This window comes from Ranitomeya variabilis, chromosome 4, assembly GCF_051348905.1.
Source record: "Ranitomeya variabilis isolate aRanVar5 chromosome 4, aRanVar5.hap1, whole genome shotgun sequence".
In the NCBI taxonomy this organism is placed as follows: Eukaryota; Metazoa; Chordata; class Amphibia; order Anura; family Dendrobatidae; genus Ranitomeya; species Ranitomeya variabilis.
The window spans coordinates 128,776,596-128,800,885 of record NC_135235.1 but is presented as its reverse complement, the minus strand read 5'-3'; the positions used below and the strand labels follow the sequence as shown (position 1 = coordinate 128,800,885).

The following is a 24,290-nucleotide window of genomic DNA, read 5'->3' as shown; positions in this document are numbered from 1 at the left end:
ATAAACACCTTGCAAAACTGTAAAGTGGTTTCCTACATAGTTGCTGCTGGGTAGGTGCAGATTTTTAGTAAAAATATGGCGGACGAATCTTTGGATTCAAGTGATCAGGAAAAGGCGCATGGTGATGACAGGAATGGGAACGTACATGATAAATAACAGCGGTGGCTATGGGAGGTATGAGATCCAGGATACAGCCTACAATGGTTAATCGTTTAGCCACCACCAATTACCAGAATGTGTTTCATACCCATCAGAAGATGGGTGTAACAGATGCGTGTGTGAGACTTGGCCTAAAAAAATGCCTGTCAAAAATATGGTGCCAAAGACGCACGTGTCTGTCTAAAGGGCAAAGTGCAACATGTTCGTGAGATGCTGAATTAGAGAAAGCAGATCAGTGTTGGAGGAAAACCAAACAAACTGATGGATGCTCTTGAAAAACTAAGTTTAAAGAGGAGTGGACGTCCATAACTGTAAACACACCCATTGCACAAGCTGCGTCACCTTCACCCATACATATTACCAATAATATCCAAATTTCTAGTGTAGAGAACACTGTTAAAGGAATGCCACTAAACGTAGATAATCACAGCCCTGGGAAACACCAGATTTCCTCTTTCCAAGATATGGACGATGATGGTATTGATCACGACTTTGAAATTTACCACATCCACACCAAGAAGATGAAGATCACAGCTGCAAAAAATGTGCAAAAAAGGCCGTGAATGTCTGGAAAATCATTTTCTCTTGGGCAAACTTTCCCTCTAAAGTGGTACCGATTGATGCATACACAGCTCTCATGTCTATTTAACGTGAGATGGTTGAAAGATGATGTATTCTGTTTTGTCCATGGTCACTTTTTGAAAGCGTGCAGAAAAGAAGGATGTAATAGCGGGAAGACGTGTGATTTTGGTCAAGTAAGGAGTTGATTTCAGGTACAGATGGGTAGATCTGCATGTCATCGGCGTACTGATGATATTGCAAGCCGTGCTATTACATCAGCTGTCCCAGGCTGAAGAGTAGAGGTCCTAGAATTGAGCCTTGGAGAACACCGAACGACAGGGGTCGAGGTGAGGAGGTGGTGTGGGAGAGGGAGACACTGAATGTCCCCGTAACAGCCTGGTTGTTTTTTTTAAAGACTCTGCTGATAACCCCAAAAAGGCCATTTTTCACCACCGGCCATGCCTGCATCAGCAGGGGTAGCAAAACTATTAGCCTAACCACCACCAGCATGATCAGGCACATGGTAACAAAGCACCCGACTTTGTTGGTTGAACACAAGGCTCCATGAACAGTGTCTACAGGTGATACCACTGCTTCCAGTGTTGTGCGTGCAAGCCAATCCCCTGTTCATGGTGCATGCAAAGATGCCTCATGCCCTGTATCTGTAGTTGCACACAAACTCAACTAGCACCATCAGCAAGCAGGCCACATCCTTGTCCCGGTGTAGCGTTCAGTTGTCCATACCCCAGTCCTTGGAACGCAAGCGGAAATACGCAGCCAGCGCCACATTACTAAATTCACACATTTGTCGTCTGCTTGCGCTCGAAATGTTGCATTTTAGGTTCTTGGGACACAGAAGCTTTCTGCAACCTGATGGCAGTGACCGTCACAAGGTACTCGTTCTCCAGCTGCCACAATTTCTCCCGGTCTGCCGTCACGACATTACACAAGCAAGCACGTGTCCGACAACATTACCCGGGCCCTCAACAATGCTGTTACAGAGAGAGTGCACCTAACCACGGGCTCGTGGACGAGTGCTTTTGGGCAGGGACGGTACATCTCGCTGACTGCACACTGGGTTAGCGTAGAGGAAGCCATGACCGTCGGACATTGGGAGACCATGTCATAGATGTATGGAGACAGGTTGTGGAAGGCTTTGTATGTCATAGATAGGGTTTTGAACTGTAGCCTCTGGGCAATAGGAAGGCAGTGAAGGGCCTGGCAGAGAGGAGAGGCTGGGGAATAACGGAGGGATAGTTGGATTCCTCGGGCAGCAGAGTTTTGGATAGATTGGAGTGGTGCTAGAGGGGAGGCCAGAGAGTAGAAGGTTGCAATAGTTGAGGCGGGAGATCGTGAGGGCGTGCACAAACATTTTTGCAGTTTCTTGGAATGTACGGATCCTGAACATTTTTGAGTTGTAGTGGGCAGGAGGAGGCAAGGGCTTGGATATGTAGCTTGAAAGAGAGGGCAGAGTCTAGGACCACCCCGAGGCCTCGAACATGCAGGACTATTTGTCCCGGTGTGCCATCCTGACATTACACAGGCATGTGTCCCACAACATTACCTGTGCCCTCCACAATGCTGTCATTGGGAAAGTCCACCTAACCACAGACACGTGGCCAAGTGCTTGTGGTCCGGGACGGTTTATCTCACTAACGGCACACTGGGTTAACATAGTGAAAGCCGGGAACCAGTCCAACCTTGGAATGGTGCACTCCTCCCAACCCCGAGTATTGCAGTCCCTACGTCAGTCTACGGCTTCTGCACCTCCTCTTCCTTTGCGTCCTCTTCAGCCTCCATCTCCGAAAGTAGCAGATCAATCACAAGCTGGAAGCACTGCAGCACTGCCTCATCCAAGTGCCAACAGGCTGTGCTGAAGCTAATATGCTTAGGTGACAAACCGCACAATGATGAAGAGTTGTGGACAGCTCTGAAAGAGCAGGCAGATCTGTGGCTGACCATGCTGAACCTACAGCCAGGCATGGTCGTGTGTGACAATGGCTGGAACCTGGTGGCTGCTCTGTGGCGAGGTGAGCTCACACACGTGCTATGCCTGGCCCATGTGCTTAACCTCATTGTTCAACGTTTTCTGAAAAGCGATACGGAGGTGCCAGATCTGCTAGGAAAAGTCTGAGGCTCTGGGTATCCATTTTAGAAAGTCAGCTAGAGCTTCATCCACCCTTGCCGTGCTTCAGCAGTGTTTGCAGATTCTGGCTCACCGACTGGTGTGTGTGTGTGATGTCCCCACGTGTTGGAACTCTACACTGCAGATGTTGGAAAGGATTTGTGAGCAGAAGAGAGTAGTTGGTGACTACCAGCATCTACAAGGCCATCGGTATTCAATTCTGACTTCACACATAAGATCTCAGGAGTGGACATGGATGTCAGACATATGTACCATCCTCCAAAACTTTGAGGAATCCAGCAAGATGGTGGGCGGCAATGACGCCATAATTAACATCTCCATCATGCTTCTCTGTGTTCTAATATTAATATTTATAGTTATTTGTATAGTGCCAACATATTTACAGTTTAACAGTTTCAAACACAACAGACCTAAGTAACAACGATAACAATAATACAATAATTAAACCGAAATAAAACTACCCTGTTTGTGACCACTTACAATTTACAATGAGGTGGGGAAGATAACTACAGGGGTGTATTTACAATGATGTATTTACAATGATACTACTGAGGTTTGTCGTAAGTCGTAGAGGTGTGAGGACGAGGAGGAGAGCATGGTCACTCGTCCTCTTGGTGAGGACACGGAAGTAATGACGTTAGCAGTCTTGCACGCATGGCTGAGTGTGTTACGCTACCTTTCTGGTCACCGTCGCATTCTCAAAATTTTGGGTGACAGGCAATACTGATTGATGACACTTCTAGACCCACGCTACACGGAGAACTTTGTCTCTTATTCCATAGGCAGACAGGTGTACAAAAATGTTGGAGTACCAGAGGGCCCTTCTTGCTGAATTAAAAAAAAATTCCATCTGAAAACGCTGGCAGCAAAGGTCACAGTTCGTTGGCCAAGCAAGGAGTACAGGTGAGAGAGACACAACTCCAGTCCAGCAGAGGCAGTGGAACACTGGCAAAGTTCGGGGAGAGTTTTCTCAGACCCCATCGCCCTGGCCCTGCGGCGCGGGGGACTCTCACAAGGAGTGCAAAGTTTGGGAAAATGCTGAGGGAGTACCTTGCTGACCGTACCAACGTCCCCTGTCATTCCAGTGTGCCTTTTAATTATTGGCTAGCAAAGCTGAACACGTAACATGAACTGGCTCTCTCTATTGCGCACGTGCACTGTACTCATGGTCGTAGAGCGCACGGCGCCTCGCTCTCTGGCGGTCACTGGGCACACGTTGCCTCGCTCTCTGGCAGTACCGCTTTTAGTGGTGGGAGCCAACGGGAACAGTCCTTTGCGGCGCCAGTGCTCTAAGGATGGAGCACGCTGCTCCGTCTCCTATGCGCTGCTTGTCCACACCAAAAATCTATGCTGTCGTGCCCGCTTTCTCTTAAGCTGGCCCCCCTGCCTCTAGGTCACGGGTCTGTCTGCTGCAGGTGGTCACAGCGACGGCGCTTCGGGTGCGTAGTGCACTGCCCCCCTTTCTGCTCACACGCTGACAGCTTGTGGACTCACTCCTGCTTTGCATTTTTTTTTCCCTGAGCTTACGACCAGGTTCCTTGTCTAAACACGCCCCTCTTCCTGGGTAATGGGGCCTGTCCGTTCCCCTATTCCTTCTCCCGGGAAACAGGGGATGCAGCCTTGACAGTTCCGGACCCGGCGCAGCATAGGTACCCACTGCCTGGAAACCCTGGCCAATCAGGTTTTTAATGCAAGCATCATAGAAGGCATTTTCTTCTAATTTTCAAGATAAAATTGTACATTACATCCAGAACAGTTTCACTTTGAAGGACTTTGTGGCTCATATCAATCCACAAGATGGCACTAGTCTCATACTTAAAAATGTTGGTGTTAAATCATCTTCCTGCAGATAGGTTGTGTATACTCTGATTTAAGTTGCATCATTTGGGTGATAATTATTCATACCTATTTGCTTTACAATATATTCATCTTTTTCTTCAAGGCTTCAGAATATAATGTTGTAAAAGTGAAAGCAAGTTGGTGAAGTGTGTTTTAACTCAAATGTGAAAGTAATTGTCATCTTTACTATTTCTCCTTTCTGTGTGTGGCTAACCACCTCATTAATCTTATTGAGTTTCTTTGGCAAGAAAACAACAGCTCCATCAATACCATGTGCTTTTCCTACTCATCATGCTGGTAAAGTAGAGGTGAGATTAGGGATCTAGATAACATCTGTGGACTGTAGTCAACATGACACTGTGACAAGACCCATTGGGGTCTAGCTACCAATTTGACATAGTTTGTACACAGCTGAACAGAGTTGTCAGAAAAACAAGATTTTGATTCAATAACATGTTGGATGGATTGTCTAGTGGAAACACCCATATAGTATTATTATTTATTTAAATAGCGCAATTAATTCCATGTTGCTGTACATGAGAAGTGGGTTACATACAAAGTGATAGATATCGTTTACAGTAAAAAAAAATACAATGACAGACTAGCACTGGGAGAGGACCCAATCATGGGGAACTTGCATTCTATGGGATAATGGGGAAGAGACAGAAGGTCGGGGGTGTTGCAGCTCGGGTGGTAGTGAGGGGGCAGCTCGGGTGGTGGTGTAGAAGTCACATCTACGACCACCACGCTCTCCAATTGACAGCTCTTGAAATACAGCTTCTGTTGTAGAAAATGCAGGGGTTCCTTTTTGACGTCCTCGTCCAACCAGTTCAGTATTAGTAGGTGATGGATTGTCAGAATCCGGCCCAGGAACACCAGGCTTCAGTAGTTGTGAGTCCTGGCCACGTGCTGTTCCACGTGCTCTTGCTCTGGCTCTTCCAGTCATGATTTAATCTAGAAGATTTTGCATTTGTAATCCAGAGACAGAGTACAACACCGCCCAAGCGTTCACCCTCTGCTCCTCAGCCTTTCTATGTGCTCAGTGACTGATTCTAGGCAGAAGATGATGCTAGTGGTAGTAGTTGGAGCATTTAAGACAGTCATGAAGCAGCCATAACCGCTTGAAACAGAATTATTTTTACCGAGATACCACACTGTTCAATATGTGGCCTGTATTTAAGTTTTTAAACCAAAATAGTGTACTGAACTAGGGTAACAGACAGCAAATACACTGGAATGTAAGCCTGAATTTCCACAATATGTAGGCCACAAATACATCAGACTTCTGACAGCGATACCACACTGCCAAATATGTGACCTGTATTTTTTATTTTTGTCAATGCAAAATAGTACTGTATATAAGTAGAGTAATGGACAGGAAAAAAACTGGGTTAATGGCCTAAAATGCCCAAACTTGGAGCATGCAGATATATGAGGCCTGTCACGGAAATACCACACTGCCAAATATTTGGTCTGTATTTTTTATTTTTTTAAATGAAAAATAGTGCTGTACATAACCAGAGTAACAGACAGCCAAAAATGGTATACCGGCCTAAAATGCCCAAATTTTTAGCACACGGATGTCTGAGGCATGTCACAGATATACCACACTGTAAAATATGTGGCCTGTATGTTTTTTTTTTTTTTTTTAGGGGGTTCAGCAAGATGGTGTCAAGAAATTGTGTAAGACACTCAAAAAAAATTTCTACTCTACCGTACCACAAAAAAAATGAAAGATTTTTCTGCGCACTCATAACTGATTTTTGTGACCCTTTTAAAATTGCTCGATTTTCACGCTGTGCTAGGAAAAGGATCTAGCTGTATTGTGCAGTGTCAAAAAGCAAATGGAGAAAAAAAAGGCTCTAGATTGCTTTGCAATAAAATAATCTCTATTAACCTAGAAAAAAAATTTTTCTTTCAATTATACCTGGGGCTAGGTATTTACGGTCAATACATGCTATAGGTAGCAGCATCAGACAGTAATGGAATGGACCCTCTTGATGTATGCAATGATATCTATATACACACATACAGTGCCTGCAGGTCTTGCACTTATATAGAGCGACGTATACTCCCCTGCCTACCTAACACTGCAACCTATATACTCCGGACTTAGTCCTTAAAAGCAGAGGTGTCAAACTGCATTCCTCCAGGGCCGCCAACAGGTCATGTTTTCAGGATTTCCTTGTATTGCACAGGTGATAATTTAATCACCTGCACAGAATGATTCCAGCACCTTGTGGAATGCTAAGGAAATCCTGAAAACATGACCTGTTGGTGGCCCTCGAGGAATGTAGTTTGACACCTCTGCTTAAAAGGACATTGGTTTAGCTGGATTTGAGTAGTTTTAAAATGGTAGCCCCACACTGACTAAGAACTCCCCAAATCTGACCCTATCTCAGCAGCAGCTCTCCTACACCGTCTGATTCCTGAGCTGAATGCGCCGAGCAGGGCGGCATCCGGTCTCTTATACCCCTGATGATGCTGTGCAGCCAGCCAATCACTGCAAGACGACAACAAAGATGGCTGCTGCGTAACAGTGCCTGGCAGACAATCCTTGCATGTTGATTGGATCTCTAAAGACCGCCAAAAATGCAGGGTGGAGACTCGAGTTCCCGCCGAGTAATCCAGGAAATGCCCGGAACTCGCCGAGTACACAGAGTACAGTGATACTCGGGTGAGTAACGAGTAGGGGCGAGCACGTTCGCTCATCACTACTAAAAAGTAAGTATTTGTAGAGCACAGATAGACCAGGCGTCAGACAAAGATAACAGACCGTTTCAATATGTGGCCTGGAGTTTTTTTATTTTTTTTTACCCCAAAATACTGTATAGACCTAGGGTAGCAGACAAACAAAAAAGTGGAATATATGCCTGAAAAGCAAGTATTTGTAGACCACAGATAGACCGGGCGTCTGACGGAGATAACAAAATGTGGCCTTGATTAAAAAAAAAAAAAATTGGAGTACTAAAATTGTAAAATATTTAGCGCAATGATATGCGATGTGTGTGACATACAAATCACAGTGATAAATATAAGATCTGTAACTAAATATTTTTGGGCCAGTTCAGCAAAATGGTGTCCAAAAATGTTGTAAGACACTCCAAAAAATACTATAGTACCAATAAAAAAGGCCAGAATTTTCTGCATACTCACCTGTGATTCCTGGGACACGAAAACCCGTTTTAAAATTGTTAGATTTTCAAGCTCTTGTATTAAAATGACCTGGCTGTAGTCTGCAGTGTGACTAAGCAAAAAAGGGGGCTATGAAAAAAGGGGACTATGGATTGCTTTGTAATAAAATTGGCAGGTATAAGGGGCAAAAAAAAATCCTAGCCACGGATACCTGCAGCTACGTATATATAAAATAGGCAGCAGACAGTTAAGGTATGTGTCCATGGGCCGTATTACATCCGGAATAGCTGCGTTCAATCCGCAGCGTCCAGATGTTACAGCCCTTCTTGCGCCGCCGCAAGGTAAAACAAGGGCCTTATGTGTGGGGTGCGGTGATTCCGGATGTGTGCAATGAACACATCCGGCATCATCGCGTCTACAGAAGGGGGCGGCGCTCCGTCCAAAGCGCCGGACATTCTGAACGTGGACACATACCCTAATGGAGCCTTTTGAGGTATGCAGTGAGATCTATATACTCACATACAGTGCCTGCAGGCCTTGCACTGATGTGGATATGTGCACATAGACTCCCCTGCCTACCTAGCACTTCAATCTCTATACCCCCTAATTAGCCCTAAAGAGGACTGTTGGTTTTTCAGGATTTGTGGATTGAACAATGGTAGACACACACTAACTAATAAAAGAACAAATCTGACCCTCTCTCAGCAGCAGCTCTCCCTACACTATCTGTTTCTGGAGCTGAATGCGCCGAGCAGGGCGGCACCAGGTCAGTTATAAACCTGATGACGCTGTGCGGCCAGCCAATCACTGTAATACCACAACAAATATTCCACACTACTAATGTTAGTAGTGTGTATGTGCAAAATTTGGGCGCTGTAGCTTGTAAAATAAAGGGTTAAATGGCGGAAAAAATTGGCGTGGTCTCCCGCGCAATTTTCTCCGCCAGAGTGGTAAAGCCAGTGACTGAGGGCAGATATTAATAGCCTAGAGAGGGTCCATGGTTATTGGCCCCCCTGGCTAAAAACATCTGCCCCCAGAAAAGGCACATCTGTAAGATGCGCCTATTCTGGCACTTGGCCACTCTCTTCCCACTCCCCTGTAGCGGTGGGATATGGGGTAATGAAGGGTTAATGTCACCTTGCTATTGTAAGGTGACATTAAGCCAGATTAATAATGGAGAGGTGTCAATTATGACACCTATCCATTATTAATCCAATAATACGAAATGGTTAATAAAACACACACACATTTTTAAAAAGTATTTTAATGAAATAAAGACACAGGTTGTTGTAATATTTTATTATACTGGTAATCCACCTGAAGACCCTCGTTCTGTAACAAAGGAAAAATAAAAAAAACAACAATATCTCATATCTTCCGACGCTCAGGTCAAGTCCCACAAAGTAAATCCATCTGAAGGGGTTAAATCATTTTACAGCCAGGAGCTGTGCTAAAGCAGTGCTCGTGGCTGTAAAACCCCCGGGAATGAATGGATTGCAGGGGAATGATCTGTAGTTACCTTGCGGTGAGGCGCCCTCTGCTGGATGTCCTCATGAACTGGAGCCTGGTAAGAGTTCTCACGCTCGAGTTCATATGAGTATATGTATGTGTATATGTGTATATATATATATATATATATATATATATATATATATATATATATATATATATATATATATATATATATATATATATATATATATATATATAATTAGTGTGTGTATGTTGTGCAGCAGTTATCTTTTGGTTCTGCTGTTGTTATGCATAAATAAGTTCGCTTTTGCGAGGTTAAGTACAATAAGTAACACAAAGGAACAAATGCAACACACCCAATACTAAAATTAACTGTAACATGCTGTGCCAGGAATAACAAAATCCATTGTTTGCTTGGGTTACATTCATCACTTTGTGCTCTGTCTAGTTTTACATCTATTATTGACTTTTGAATAACATGTATCTTACATTTATGTATAGCAAGAATGGTTTGTCACTTCTGCTAAGCTTTATTAGTATTTTTTTTATTCTTGTCATGTACTAAAGATGTATAACCCAAGACTGACCACATAATTACATTTTGTATATGTTAGCCTGCTGTTCCAGCTTTGTGCCAGCTTTCCGAAATCCTACTAAGGCTAGGTTCACATTGCGTTAGTGGCAGTCCGCTAACGGGATCCGTTACACAGCGCCACTAACGCAATGTAACGGGTCCGTTAGCACTGCCATTGACGGCAATGTTACTAACGCATCACTGACGTATGCAATTTTTTTGCATGCGCTAGCGAGGTCCCGTTAGTTTCGGACGGACCTCGAACGCTGCTTGCAGCGTTCGAGGTCCGTTCCTCGCTAGCGCAGATCGGGCTTCTGCACTAGCGGGATCGGTAAACGCGATCCCTTTTGGAACATTGCGTTAGCGCAGTCCGTTAGCGTATGCGCTAAACGGATTGCCCTAACGCAATGTGAACCTAGCTTAATTGTTTAAAAAGCATATTATTCTGTTGCATAAAGGCGCATACTTAATATGACCTATGGTGCTTCATGGACTTTTGTCCTCAGTGCTGGCTACTTTAGGCTTCTGACCTAACTATTTGATTGTATACATTGTAACTATTGTTTTTCCTCTTTTGGTAGATGGCTTTGTCAATCCACTAGTGGAACTGTCTGCCAAACAGGTAGCATTTCACATTCCATTTGAAGTGGTCGAAAAGGTTTATCCCCCAGTCCCAGAGCAGCTACAACTGCGGATCGCTTTCTGGAGCTTCCCGGAGAATGAGGAGGATATAAGGTGTGTTCTTCACATTTGATATGTCTGTCTGTTTGAAACCTTAGTGTGTGGGGAGTGTATCAATTCAAATATTTTTCATGTATGTTACATGATCTTCTATATAAGGATGTCTATTGTCACCAGTCCTCAGTAATAAGCGTTATTAAATAGGTAGCACATTAAACCTTTATCAATTGCAAAATAGCTCAGTAAAGTGCTGTCATTTGCTCATTTTTCTAGACAGTTTACCCCATATTTTGGCCTAAAATACTATAAAATATAAATAAAAATTTGCACTAAAATGCAGGACTTTTTTAATCCAAGTATGCATAGCCTCCAAAGAGACATACAGTTAGGTCCATATATATTTGGACAGAGACAACATTTTTCTAATTTTGGTGATATACATTACCACAATGAATTTTAAACAAAACAATTCAGATGCAGTTGAAGTTCAGACTTTCAGCTTTCATTTGAGGGTATCCATATTAAAATTGGATGAAGGGTTTAGGAATTTCAGCTCCTTAACATGTGCCACCCTGTTTTCTCTAGTCACCTTCCACGACGGCATATGGAGGTTGTCTCTTTGCCCTAATGGGGAACAGGAAACACAGAGAGGTTAAAAGGACCTCCCACCTCCCACTTGCCAGTGTCTTTCCTGTTCCCCATGGGACAGGGAGAGGTGTCCATGTGCTGTAGTGGCCGGCGACTGCAGTACCTTGTTCAGGCTTTGCCTGTTAAAGCCGGGCAGCTGGCGGTCGCTTTAAGCCTCCCCCTATGCTGCTCCCGTCGTCCTGCGTGCAGGTGCCTCGGGACCCCCTCCCGGCCTTCCCGCGCCCCCACGAGGGCAAAGCAGGCCTGGGATCCCCGACCGGGTTCCTCCTTGAGCTGCCCAGCGTTCTCCCCCTCCATGCGGTCGGCTCGGCGTTCCGGAAGTGACGTCAGCGGCTCTCGAGCGTCACTTCCGGTTTCTTGGTGTCTCCCTGAAGCCGGTACTTCCGGGTTCGCCGGCCGGCGTGTCGAGCCTGAGAGCTTCCCTCACATGGATCCTGGAGGGGGAGGGGGAATGTCTAATTGCTGGAGGCAGGTGCTAAGGACGGCATCCATAAAATCCTGCTGAACCACCACTGAGGTAAGGCTATTTCCCCAGTATGGATGGTTCTTTGTGCCCTGCGTCTGCGGAGCCCAGCGCTACCTTTGCTACTGTGAGTGTTTGCAGGGGTGGTATCCGGGAGGTAGTATGGTAAGGGGGTTAGTCGTCCTCACCCCTTTCTCCCTTTATATATTTCAGGGAGAAAAGTCTGCCCCTAAAGCTGCCTATAGAAAGAAGTGCCCAGTCTGTTCTGTTAAATTCCCTCCTAACTGTGATAAAAAACTCTGCCAGCCATGCACTGACAGGATAATTAAAGCTGAGCAACCATCTCTGCTGGATGAAATTCGCTCACTTGTAAAACAGGAGGTACAATCTTCCTTGGCAGCTTTTACTCCTCCACCTCCACCTCCTCCTCCGCCGCTGCCACCCCATTCCCCGGCTAAGAAGAGGAAAATTCAGGCCGTTGAATCTGATTCTGATTCAGACCTCTCTCATGCCTCATCTATTGGCTGGGAAGATCCAGTATCACCCAAGGCTGAGGTCAGGAAATACCTTTTTTCCTCAGATTACATTGAGGATCTAGTGCCTGCTGTCCGTAACACTATGGGACTAGAAGAGGAACCTGAACCGCAGTCCATACAGGATCAGATGTTTGGTGGGCTTAGATCGGAGAAGAGAGTGGGGTTCCCAGTTCACGCTAACATTGTTAGTATGATTGATCAGGAATGGGAACTGCCTGAGAAATGACTCAGTACCCCTTCAGAAATGAAACATAGATTTCCTCTAGAGGGTGAATTTATTAAATTGGACATTCCTAAGGTTGATGTGCAGGTGGCTAGAGTTGCCAAAAAAACTGCACTCCCCTTTGAGGATTCTTCACAATTGAAGGATCCTATGGATAGGAAGATTGAAAGTCTCCTGAGAAAATCATGGGAAACTTCTACGTCTGTCCTTAGGGCTAACGTCGCCTCTACTTGTGTGGCCAGGGCCCTCTCCTGCTGGCTGGAAAAATTGGAGACTCACATATCTCAAGGTACCTCAAGAGGCGAGATATTGGATTCACTCCCTATTCTGCATAAGGCTACTGGGTTTCTGGCGGACGCTTCTCTGGAATCTGTTAGAGTTGCCGCCAGATCCCTTGTACTTTCCAACTCTGCCAGAAGAGCTCTCTGGCTTAAATTATGGAGCGGTGATATCACCTCTAAAGCCAAGTTGTGTGCCATACCCTTTAAAGGAGATTATGTTTTCGGTCCAACCTTAGATGACATTCTTGACAAGGCTACCGACAAGAAAAAAGCGCTCCCGGAGCAAAAACAATCTAGGAAACGTTTTTTTCGTGGCCCACAGTCTCAGCCCTCTCAAGCGAGAGGTAAAGGCAAAACCGGCAGATGGAGCTACGCAAAGGGTAGGGGAAAAAATATTTTTGTCCCACAACAGCAGCAGCAGCAGTCCCAACAGGACAAACAATGACTCCGACCCGGTGGGGGGAGACTCTCAAAATATGTGGGTCAGTGGGAAAATATCACCAGTTCCCACTGGGTTCTCAACGTTATCAAGGAGGGCCTATTAATAGAGTTAATTTCTCCCCCCCCTCAGGGTCTAAAGATTACTACCCTTTCGACATCAAGAGATCGCAGTTTGTCAGTGGTCAAGAAAAAATGTGGCGCTGCACAGCCTCTGAACTGAGCGCAATGTATAAAACAGAGTCAATTGTGGGTGTTTTTTTCTCTCTGGTTGCAACTTCAGTAGCTGGAGGTGCTCGCATGAAAAACAGGCATTCCAGTACAGATACAAAAGAAGATATGCGGCAGCACTCACCAGATGACGTGGTTCAGTCCTTTATTGAAGATAAAAGATTCATTACAGCATGTTCACGGCACGGGGGAGTACGGACATAGAGGAAGTGAGCAGGGATCGACAACAGCTGTTTCGCGCTATTCCAGCGCTTCTACAGGTCTCTGTAGGACCTGTAGAAGCGCTGGAATAGCGCGAAACAGCTGTTGTCGATCCCTGCTCACTTCCTCTATGTCCGTACTCCCCCGTGCCGTGAACATGCTGTAATGAATCTTTTATCTTCAATAAAGGACTGAACCACGTCATCTGGTGAGTGCTGCCGCATATCTTCTTTTGTATCTGTAAGAGATCGCAGTTTGTTGTCATTGGGTCTCAGAGATCTTGTGAGGTCAAACGTGATCTCCCCAGTTCCACAATCGGAATGGGGAAAAGGTCATTATTCCCGACTTTTCCTGGTACCCAAACCTTCAGGGGACGTCCGTATTATTATAAACTTGAAGGGCCTAAATCACCATGTGAAATATCGCAAGTTCAAGATGGAGTCTGTAAAATCTGCAATTCCTCTGATAGGACATCACTCCTTTATGGCAACCATCGACCTAAAGGATGCGTATTTCCACATTCCTATTCACCCGAGACACAGAAAATATCTCAGGTTTGCGATACAGGGGAGTCATCAAGTGGAGCACTATCAGTTTGGAGTCCTTCCCTTCGGCATTTCCTCGGCACCGAGGGTGTTCTCCAAGGTAATGGCAGAAGTGTCATTTATCCGGAAACAAGGTGTCTGTATAGTGCCCTATATGGACGATCTCCTGATAGTAGCTCCCACCGAGAATAACCCTGATATCCCATGTCTCAACCACCCTAGAGATATTGAGGTCCCTAGGTTGGATTCCAAATATAAAAAAATCCAAGCTTCAACCCTCAAAAACCAGGAGATTTCTGGGAGTGATTCTGGACTCGGCAAAACAGATGTCCTTTCTTCCAGACGATCAGACTTCCTTTAGTAGCAAAAATCAGGAAGTTCAAAAAGATGAGATCTCCTACTCTTCGAGAGGGAATGTCACTCTTGGGCTCCATGACAGCCTGTATACAGTCGGTGGCTTGGGCTCAAGCTCACTCAAGAATCCTCCAAGCCCACATTCTAGGCAATTGGGATGGTCGACCTGGCACTCTTACCAAGAGGATCCACACACCGGGCCGAGTTAAAGCATCCTTAACATGGTGGATGAATTCCAGAAACCTCCTGAAAGGCGTGTGCTGGATTCAGTTTCCTCTAACCACGATCAAATCAGATGCCAGCAAGAGGGGCTGGGGAGCCATAATAAACCATGTTCCTTATCAAGGTCTTTGGAACCAGTCGATCAGCGAGTAATCGTCAAATTTCAGAGAGCTCAAAGCTGTGGAAGAGGCCCTATTAGCGGCAAGTCGTCAGATTTCTGGGCAACGTGTTCAGATATATTCAGACAATATGATCACGGTGGCTCACATCAAGCACCAGGGCAGTACAAGGATCCTCAGTTTAAAAAAGATCTCCGCTCAAATCTTTTGTTGGGCCGAAAGACACTTACTGTCCCTGACGGCAATTCACCTGAAGGGTGCTACAAATATTCAGGTGGATTACCTGAGTCGCCAGGATATTCATCCTGGCGAATGGAGCCTGGATCTTCAAACGTTCAACATGCTAGTACACAAGTGGGGTCTTCCAGATGTCGACCTCTTTGCCTCTCACCAGAACGCAAAAGTCGAAACCTTTTTTTCCTTGAACCCAAGAGGCAATCCCAGGGGGGTAGATGCCTTGATCCAAGACTGGCATTTTCACCTAGCTTATGCATTTCCGCCAATCCCAATTCTTGCAAAGGTTCTACGGAAGATACGGATAGAAAAGACTCCGACTATTCTGATCGCTCCATTATGGCCCAAAAGAAGTTGGTTCAACTTGATCATCCAACTACAAGTGGATGGGCCGGTAATGTTACCAATAAAAGACAATCTCCTCTCTCAGGGTCCCATTCTCCACTCAGACCCTCAGAAATGGAACTTGGCGGCGTGGTTGCTGAAGCCCAGGTATTAAAAGCAAAAGGATTATCGATCCCTGTCATAGCTACTCTCCAAAAATCGAGAAAGCCAGTAACCAATGCCATCTACAATAAAATCTGGAAAAAGTTTTCATCGTTCTGTCTGCCTAACCTTCCAGACCCTCTCAAGCCAAATATACCTATCATATTAGATTTTTTACAAAAAGGCTTGGAAATAGGTCTTAGGCCCAGTACTCTCAAGGTCCAGGTCTCTGCACTTAGCTCTGTTTTTGATCAAGACCTAGCAGGTCATCGCTGGATTAAAAGGTTTGTGACATCAGCAATTAGAATGAATCCTAGGAAACAAATCATAGTTGCCCCATGGGATCTCAATGTGGTTCTCCAAGGTCTGACAGGTCCACCTTTTGAACCATTGTCTTCCTGTTCTCCACAAAATCTGGCCTATAAAACTGTGTTTTTGGTAGCCATAACTTCGGCTAGAAGGGTTGGTGAATTACAGGCCTTGTCTATAAGAGAACCTTATCTTCTAGTAAGAGATGATTCAATTGTGCTTCGTCTTGATCCTTCTTTTCTTCCAAAGGTTATCTCTGACTTTCATCGTTCCCAAGAGATTGTTCTACCGACCTTTTGCCATAAACCGGCAAACTTGGAAGAAAGAAAATTCAGCACTCTAGATGTCCGGCGTATTCTATTACAATATTTAGATCAGACCCGTGCTCTCAGAATCGATCATAACCTCTTTGTCCATTTCTCAGGACAAAATAAAGGGAAAAAAGTAGCTAAAAGTACCATTGCTACGTGGATCAAGAAAGCTATAGCGGAAGCCTACTTCGCTCAAAACAAAAAGCCTCCAGTAGGGATCAAGTCCCACTCAACCAGATCTACATCAGTTTCCTGGGCAGAAAGAGCAGGCGCATCTCCGGAGCAGATCTGCAGGGCAGCAACGTGGTCTTCACTCCATACCTTTTCTAAGCATTAAAGATTAGATGTATTGTCCAATAAGGACTTGGCCTTCGGCCGTAAAGTTCTCCAGGCCGTTGTCCCTCCCTAGTGCCAAATTAGTTGGTATTCCTGGATCTGAGCACACAGTATGTCTCTGAATACCTCAGAATTCATTCGGCTGCTTCTGTCCTGTGTCACATCATCAATAAACACTAGTGACCCAGTGCCACTGGCAGCCATGCATGCCCAAGCCATCACACTGCCTCGTTTTACAGATGATGTGGTATGCTTTGGATCATGAGCTGTACCACGCCTTCGCCATACTTTTCTCTTTCCATCATTCTGGTAGAGGTTGATCTTGGTTTCATCTGTCCAAAGAATGTTATTCCAGAACTGTGCTGGCTTTTTTAGATGTTTTTTAGCAAAGTCCAGTCTAGCCTTTTTATTCTTGATGCTTATGAGTGGCTTGCACCGTGCAGTGAACCCTCTGTATTTGCTTTCATGCAGTCTTATCTTTATGGTAGATTTGGATATTGATACGCCTACCTCCTGGAGAGTGTTGTTCACTTGGTTGGCTGTTGTGAAGGGGTTTCTCTTCACCATGGAGATTATTCTGCGATCATCCACCACTGTTGTCTTCTGTGGGCGCCCAGGTCTTTTTGCATTGATGAGTTCACCAGTGCTTTCTTTCTTTCTCAGGATGTACCAAACTGTAGATTTTGCCACTCCTAATATTGTAGCAATTTCTCGGATGGGTTTTTTCTGTTTTCGCAGCTTAAGGTTGGCTTGTTTCACCTGCATGGAGAGCTCCTTTGACCACATGTTTACTTCACAGCAGAACCTTCCAAATGCAAGCACCACACCTCAAATCAACTCCAGGCCTTTTATCTGCTTAATTGAGAATGACATAACGAAGGGATTGCCCACACCTGTCCATGAAATAGCCTTGGAATCAATTGTCCAATTACTTTTGGTCCCTTTAAAAACAGGGTGGCACATGTTAAGGAGCTGAAACCTAAACATAGTAACATAGTTAGTAAGGCCGAAAAAAGACATTTGTCCATCCAGTTCAGCCTATATTCCATCATAATAAATCCCCAGATCTACGCCCTTCTACAGAACCTAATAATTGTATGATACAATATTGTTCTGCTCCAGGAAGACATCCAGGCCTCTCTTGAACCTCTCGACTGAGTTTGCCATCACCACCTCCTCAGGCAAGGAATTCCAGATTCTCACTGCCCTAACAGTAAAAAATCCTCTTCTATGTTGGTGGAAAAACCTTCTCTCCTCCAGACGCAAAGAATGCCCCCTTGTGCCCGTCACCTTCCTTGGTATAAACAGATCCTCAGCAAGATATTTGTATTGTCCCCTTATATACTTATACATGGTTATTAGATCGTCCCTCAGTCGTCTTTTTTCTAGACTAAATAATCCTAATTTCGCTAATCTATCTGGGTATTGTAGTTCTCCCATCCCCTTTATTAATTTTGTTGCCCTCCTTTGTACTCTCTCTAGTTCTATTATATCCTTCCTGAGCACGGGTGCCCAAAACTGGACACAGTACTCCATGTGCGGTCTAACTAGGGATTTGTACAGAGGCAGTATAATGCTCTCATCATGTGTATCCAGACCTTCATCCAATTTTAATGTGGATACCCTCAAATGAAAGCTGAAAGTCTGAACTTCAACTGCATCTGAATTGTTTTGTTTAAAATTCATTGTGGTAATGTCTATAACCAAAATTAGAAAAATGTTGTCTCTGTCCAAATATATATGGACCTAACTGTAGTTTGCCAAGTTATTAAAGGGGTTATCCACTACTTGGACACCTCCTTGTTAAATGAAAAGGTGCCCCATTTAACATAAAGACAGCATATACTTCCTCTGTGACCAGATGCGACCAGATGCGAACTGCGGCCATTTTCCTGAAGCCCCGGTCAGCAGAGCGCTCCATCTGCGCACGCGCGGCCTCAGGAAGATGGCCGCCCACACCGATCACCAGGGGAATAGCGCAGATCGCGCTCTTTTTCCTCACCTGTGCAGTGGATTCGGCAGTTGGGCATGCGCAAACCACTACGCCACCAACTGAAAAATAAGCAAGATCTGGGGGAAGAAACAGCGATGTCACCACGCCCATTTGACCAGACCAGCCTGATTGACAGGCGAAAACGGCGACTTTGGTAACGTATTTCGGCAGCATAGGTGGGGAATCGGGGTACACAAAATACACTATTGTCCAGCACAGCTCAGGCCCTATTTAACGGTATTTTTATCTCATAGGGAAAAAACGGGGTGACAGGTTCCCTTTAACACCAACTTTGACATAAGTTATTGGACAGTTTTCACTGGGGGTGTGTTCTTCTTCTCCCTGTATGATGCTGACCAATCATAATCGGGCAGCAAAACATTATAAGGCTAGTTTCACACTAGCGTTTTGAGGAGCTGCGGACTTCCTCCTTGAAGCCCTGCCCTCTGCCGCACCTCTGCCACTAGCTCCGCCTACTTCTGCATGCGGCCTGCGTACCCTATCTTTAACATTAGGTACGCAGGTCGTGCGGCTGTATGCGGATGCTTACCGCATGCGTCGTTTTGACGATGCGGCGACCAGCGTAGGACGCAGCTGGTAGCAATTTCTTTTTTTCACTGCATCGTCAAAACTATGCATGCGGAAGCATCCGCATACAGCCGCACGACCTGCGTACCTAATGTTAAAGATAGGTACGCAGGCCGCATGCAGAAGTAGGTGGAGCTAGTGGCGGAGGTGCGGCCGAGGGCGGGGCTTCACGGAGGAAGTTCGCAGCTCCTCAAACCCTAGTGTGAAACTAGCCTAAGAGAGCGCACGCCCCACCATAGCTTAGAGCAGGTTTCTCAGTGTGAGAGATGTAAACACACTTACCGTATATACTCGATTATAAGCCGACCCGAGTATAAACCGAGACCCCTAATTTTGCCACAAAAAACTGGGAAAACTTAATGACTCGAGTATAAGCCTAGAATGGAAAATGCAGCAGCTACCGGTAAATGTCCAAAATAAAAATAGATAACCAATAAAAGTAAAATTAATTGAGACATCAGTAGGTTAAGTGTTTTTGAATATCCATATTGAATCAGGAGCCCCATATAATGCTCCATACAGTTCATGATGGGCCCCATAAGATGCTCCATATTAAAATATGCCCCATATAATGCTGCACAAATGTTGATTATGGCCCCATAAGATGCTCCATAGAGACATTTGCCCCATATAATACTGCACAAATACTGATTATGGCCCCATAAGATGCTCCATAGACACATTTGCCCCGTATAATGCTCCACAAATGCTGATTATGGCACCATAAGATGCTCCATAGAGATATTTGCCCCATATAATGCTGCACAAATGCTGATTATGGCCCCATAAGATGCTCCATAGAGACATTTGCCCCATATAATGCTGCACAAATGCTTATTATGGCCCTATAAGATGCTCCATAGACACATTTGCCTCATATAATGCTCCACAAATGCTGATTATGGCCCCCAAAAGATGCTCCATAGACATATTTGCCCTGTATAATTCTCCACAAATGCTGATTATGGCCCCATAAGATGCTCCATAGACTATTATGCCCCATATGCTGTTGCTGCGATAAAAAAAAACAAAAAAAAAAACAACTCACCTCTTGTCGCTCAGGCCACCGGCACTTGCTATAGTCACCTGTCCTCGTTCACCGCTGGGCACACCTCCGTCTTCCGCGTCCTCTGCACTGACTGTTCAGGCAGAGGGCGGCGTGCACACTAATCGCGTCATTGCGCCCTCTGACCTGAGCATCACTGCAGAGGATGCAGAAGACGGAGCGGCACCGACTGTGGAACGGGGACAGGTGAATATCGCACACTGCCCCCGCCATACTCACCTGCTCCCGGCGTGGTGACTGCACGTCCCTGGTTCTCCGGGCGCTGACAGCTTCTTCCTGTATTGAGCGGTCACATGGTACCGCTCATTACAGTAATAAATATGTGGCTCCACCCCTATGGGAGTGAAGTCGGGTCCATATTCATTATTGTAATGAGCGGTACTATGTGACCGCTCAATACAGGAAGAAGCTGTCAGCGCCCCGGAGAACCAGGGGCGTGCAGGGATCGTGCCAGGAGCAGGTGAGTATGCCCCCCCTCCCCTGGCGACCCCTGGGATTGACGCGGGTATAAGCCGAGAGGAGCAATGTCAGCCTAAAAAAAATGGGCTGAAATTCTCAGCTTATACTCAAGTATATACAGTAAGTTTGCCGTAATCAAGCTACCTGTACTCAGAGCAGAGCTGTCATTGCATCTCACACAGGAGCAGTCTGGTCTGGGCTCCTCCTGTGTGAAATGTGATGACAGACTGCTCTGCTATCACTGCATGCCATAATCAAGGTAAGAAGTAGATGAAGTTAAGAAGAGGACCAAAAAAGGTTGTGCATCCATGCCTTATACAGTAGAAATCTTGAAAATATTCAATCAAAGTAAGACAAGACTCTCTTACCGATTACCTTGCTATCTGCCCGTGGTTGCATTTTCACCATTCTGTTGCCCTAAAAGCTCTGGATTATAATCTAATATTTAAGGGTAATTGTCATTTTATTTTTTATTTTATAAATCATTAGTAGACATGAAAATATGCAACGTTATAATCGGGGAAATCTGCTTATTTCTCCTTCACGACTGATCTTTCACTCTCAATTTATGGAAAAATTCTGTATTAAGTCAAGACAGATTTTCTCAGTACTGAGATAGATGACCATTAAGGAGGATACGGGGTCTAAATGCAGGCACACACTATGCTGCAAGTTTCCCTGAATTGACAGTAACCGTTTTCCATAAAACCTTATGAGCACCAACTGCCAGCAGTAATTAAAGAGTCTGCATTAGCTGAATACAGGTTTTACCCAGTAATTGAGAATTTTTGGAAGGAATGATCAGTCCAGGAGCAGGAAGAAACAGATTTATCTGAGTTAGATATGTTACAAAGTTTATTTTCATGTTTACTGTTGATTTATTGAAAAAAAAAATAAAACTGTAGTTGTCAAATGGAATCTATCAGTAGGATCAAACCTCCTAAGCCGTCTATAAGGATATGTAGATCGTAAGAAACTGAGTAAAATGATACCTCTAAATTTGCGATCCGATGTCTTACTCCAGAGATATCCATAATTTTCTTAAATTACCTTTTCTAGGCCCTGGGGATGACGCTGCCTGGAAGATAACTCTGCCTCCGGAGCTTATTTTACATAAAAGAGTAGTTGTTAGTATGAGACAAGTAGCTAACACAGAATAGGAGAAAGTAACTGTCTTTTTGCAAACACGTTTTCTTCTTCTCTCTCATTTCTGCTGTACTGCAATAATATTGCAGCTCTGTCTGCCTGTGAGCTGGAAGCTGAGAGGAACCTGCAGGTGTGTCAGGTATAATCACACACAGCTCTGCAGTGAGATCAGGAGAGCAGGGAGCGGCCATCACATATCACACTGGTAACCATTACACGCATCACTGGTAATTCCCCCTTAGGGTATGTGTCCACGTTCAGGATTGCATCAGGATTTGGTCAGGATTTTACGCCGGTAAAATCCTGACCTAATCTGCACCTGAGGTCACTGGCAGGTCACCTGCGTTGTTCTTGCGTTGTTTCAGCATTGTAAGGACATGCTGCCTTCTGAAAAGAGGCGCTGCATGTCTGTTTCCGTGGGTATGCCGCATGCGTCTTTTAATGCAGTGTGGAGGCGGGATTTCATGAAATCCCCTCCACTATGCTGTAACATCTGGACGCTGCGTGTTTGACTCTGCGGCTCTACGCAGAGTCAAACACGTAGCGTTTCCTGACCATGGAAACATACCCTTAATGTAAAATAATCTCTGGAGGCAGAGTTATCGTCCAGGCAGCGACCTCCCAATAGCTTGGAAGAGGCCATTTATATAAAATAAGAGGATTTATCAGCAATAAGGCATCTATGATTCATACAGGGGTGAGTTTTTCCAACGTCTATAATCTGTACGCCGATATTAATAGTTTAGATAGGTCAAATGTGGGGACAGATGCCCTTTAACTGTCTGCCTGTTGTCCCCGCGCCAATGTCTGCCAGCTCAGAGTGGTTACGGACCGTTCCTGACGGCGATTCTTTGCCTTCCAGTGTTGTCATGTAGACAGAACAGCTTCTTCTCTTCCGTTCTGCTTTGGAAGAGTTTTTCTGTCAATGTGAGGCAGCATAATTGCTGGCAGTAGCAATCTGTGATGGCTCTGAGCCAGCGCTGGGCAGAACAGGCAGATAGCAACACCTTTAAGACTTGATGTTTGTCGTCATAATTAAAAAAGCTATATTTTAATTTTTCATTTGAGAGGTCAGTGAGGTACATCTTTTTAACCAAGCAAAGCAATTTGGTAGCTTGTTCGATAAGTACTGTGTAAGTAATTTCATATACATCAGTTGAAAGAAAAAGGTCCTCTTTAAATAGAACACCCCAAATTAATGGCATATTTGTAAAGGTGCTTTCTCAGTCCCATCATTGGGGGACACAGGAATCAGCATTAAGGCTGACACTAATAATACACCTTAGCAAAAAAACAAACCCTCTGCTCCTCCGCATCAGACTATACTCAGCCTGTCTGCACCAAGCTCCTCAGTTCCTGTCACGTCGGAGGCAATCATGCTTCTTAATCTCAGTCCTGTCTTTGCCTTGAATAGAAAAAAGGACTTATCAGTAGGGATGGGCGGACACGTGGATGTTTAGGTCCGTTGGGTTCGGACGAATTTTATAATAATTAAAAAAACAAACTTCTGTTCATGTGACAGAACAGTATCCAAACTTAATCCCAAACCCCTTTCAAGTGAGTGGAGGGCCCCGAACATCCACCGGTGGTCACAACTAGAGTTGAGCGAATATGTTCGGGTTCCCTCTTATTCAGCAAGTTATAGCACTTACCGAATAAGCTGCAGAGGGAACCCGGCTTCCTGGATCGCTCCGGCCGATGATTGGCGCCTCAGCTGCATGTGTAGCGGCTGTGTCAGTCACAGCTCATGCATGGAGGGCCCAACAAACAGGCAAGATGTGTCCGCAAGATAAATCTCACCTGTATAATGTATTGGACGCGGTGATTCCGCGCGGTTCAATGAGGAATCCCCTGCGTTCAATAGCCGGCAGCGCTTTGGACGGAGCGGACATTTGCTGCTTCCAAAGTGCTGCTAATTACTGACCTTGTGCACATACCCTTGGAGCATAATTTCAACTATAGATTTCTCTAAAACTGCAAAATGGATTTCTACACGGAAGGTAGGGATTTACTCAGCATTGAAGCACCTTTATGTGCATGCTATTAGTTTGGGGTTTAAATTCCTGGAGACAGCTCCTCTTTAAGAATACTAGGAGTCTTTGTTATCTATGGCCATCTTGTTTTGGGTAGTCTTTTACATCCCATGGAGATTCTTCAGAGGAAAGGGTTCTACTGTAACTATAATCACTAATCTTCTCCTTCCGCAGGTTGTACTCATGCTTAGCAAATGGTAGTGCTGATGAATTCCAAAGGGGAGATCAGCTGTTTCGTGTGCGAGCCGTGAAGGACCCTCTACAGATAGGTAGGAACGATGAAGTTACTATAATGGAGGTGTGCTCACACGCTGCAGTCATACTGCAGTTTTAGCGGAGATTTTCGCTGAATCGTTCTATGACCTCAATGTGCTGACACACCTCTGCTTCTTTACCCTTGTTTGCTTGTCACAGGAATGTATAAGAATAAACTACAGCATGTCTAAGACTGTTATAAGCTTGTACTATTTAGTGTAATGGAAAGGGGTTAACATTGTATA

General features: G+C 45.0%; 1 protein-coding gene across 4 annotated transcripts in view; it reads left to right on the top strand.

Moving 5' to 3' along the window:
- ZSWIM8 (zinc finger SWIM-type containing 8) overlaps positions 1-24,290 on the top strand; it is a 179,366-nt gene that overhangs the window by 55,509 nt on the left and 99,567 nt on the right. For 3 of the 4 annotated variants that reach the window (XM_077259241.1, XM_077259243.1, XM_077259244.1), the window contains exons 2-3: positions 10,469-10,622; positions 23,965-24,059. In XM_077259241.1, coding sequence (XP_077115356.1) covers positions 10,469-10,622; positions 23,965-24,059 — 249 coding nt within the window. Of the gene's footprint in view, positions 1-10,468; positions 10,623-18,518; positions 18,653-23,964; positions 24,060-24,290 lie in introns of those variants that run through there. The other variant, XM_077259245.1, reaches the window with a different exon arrangement.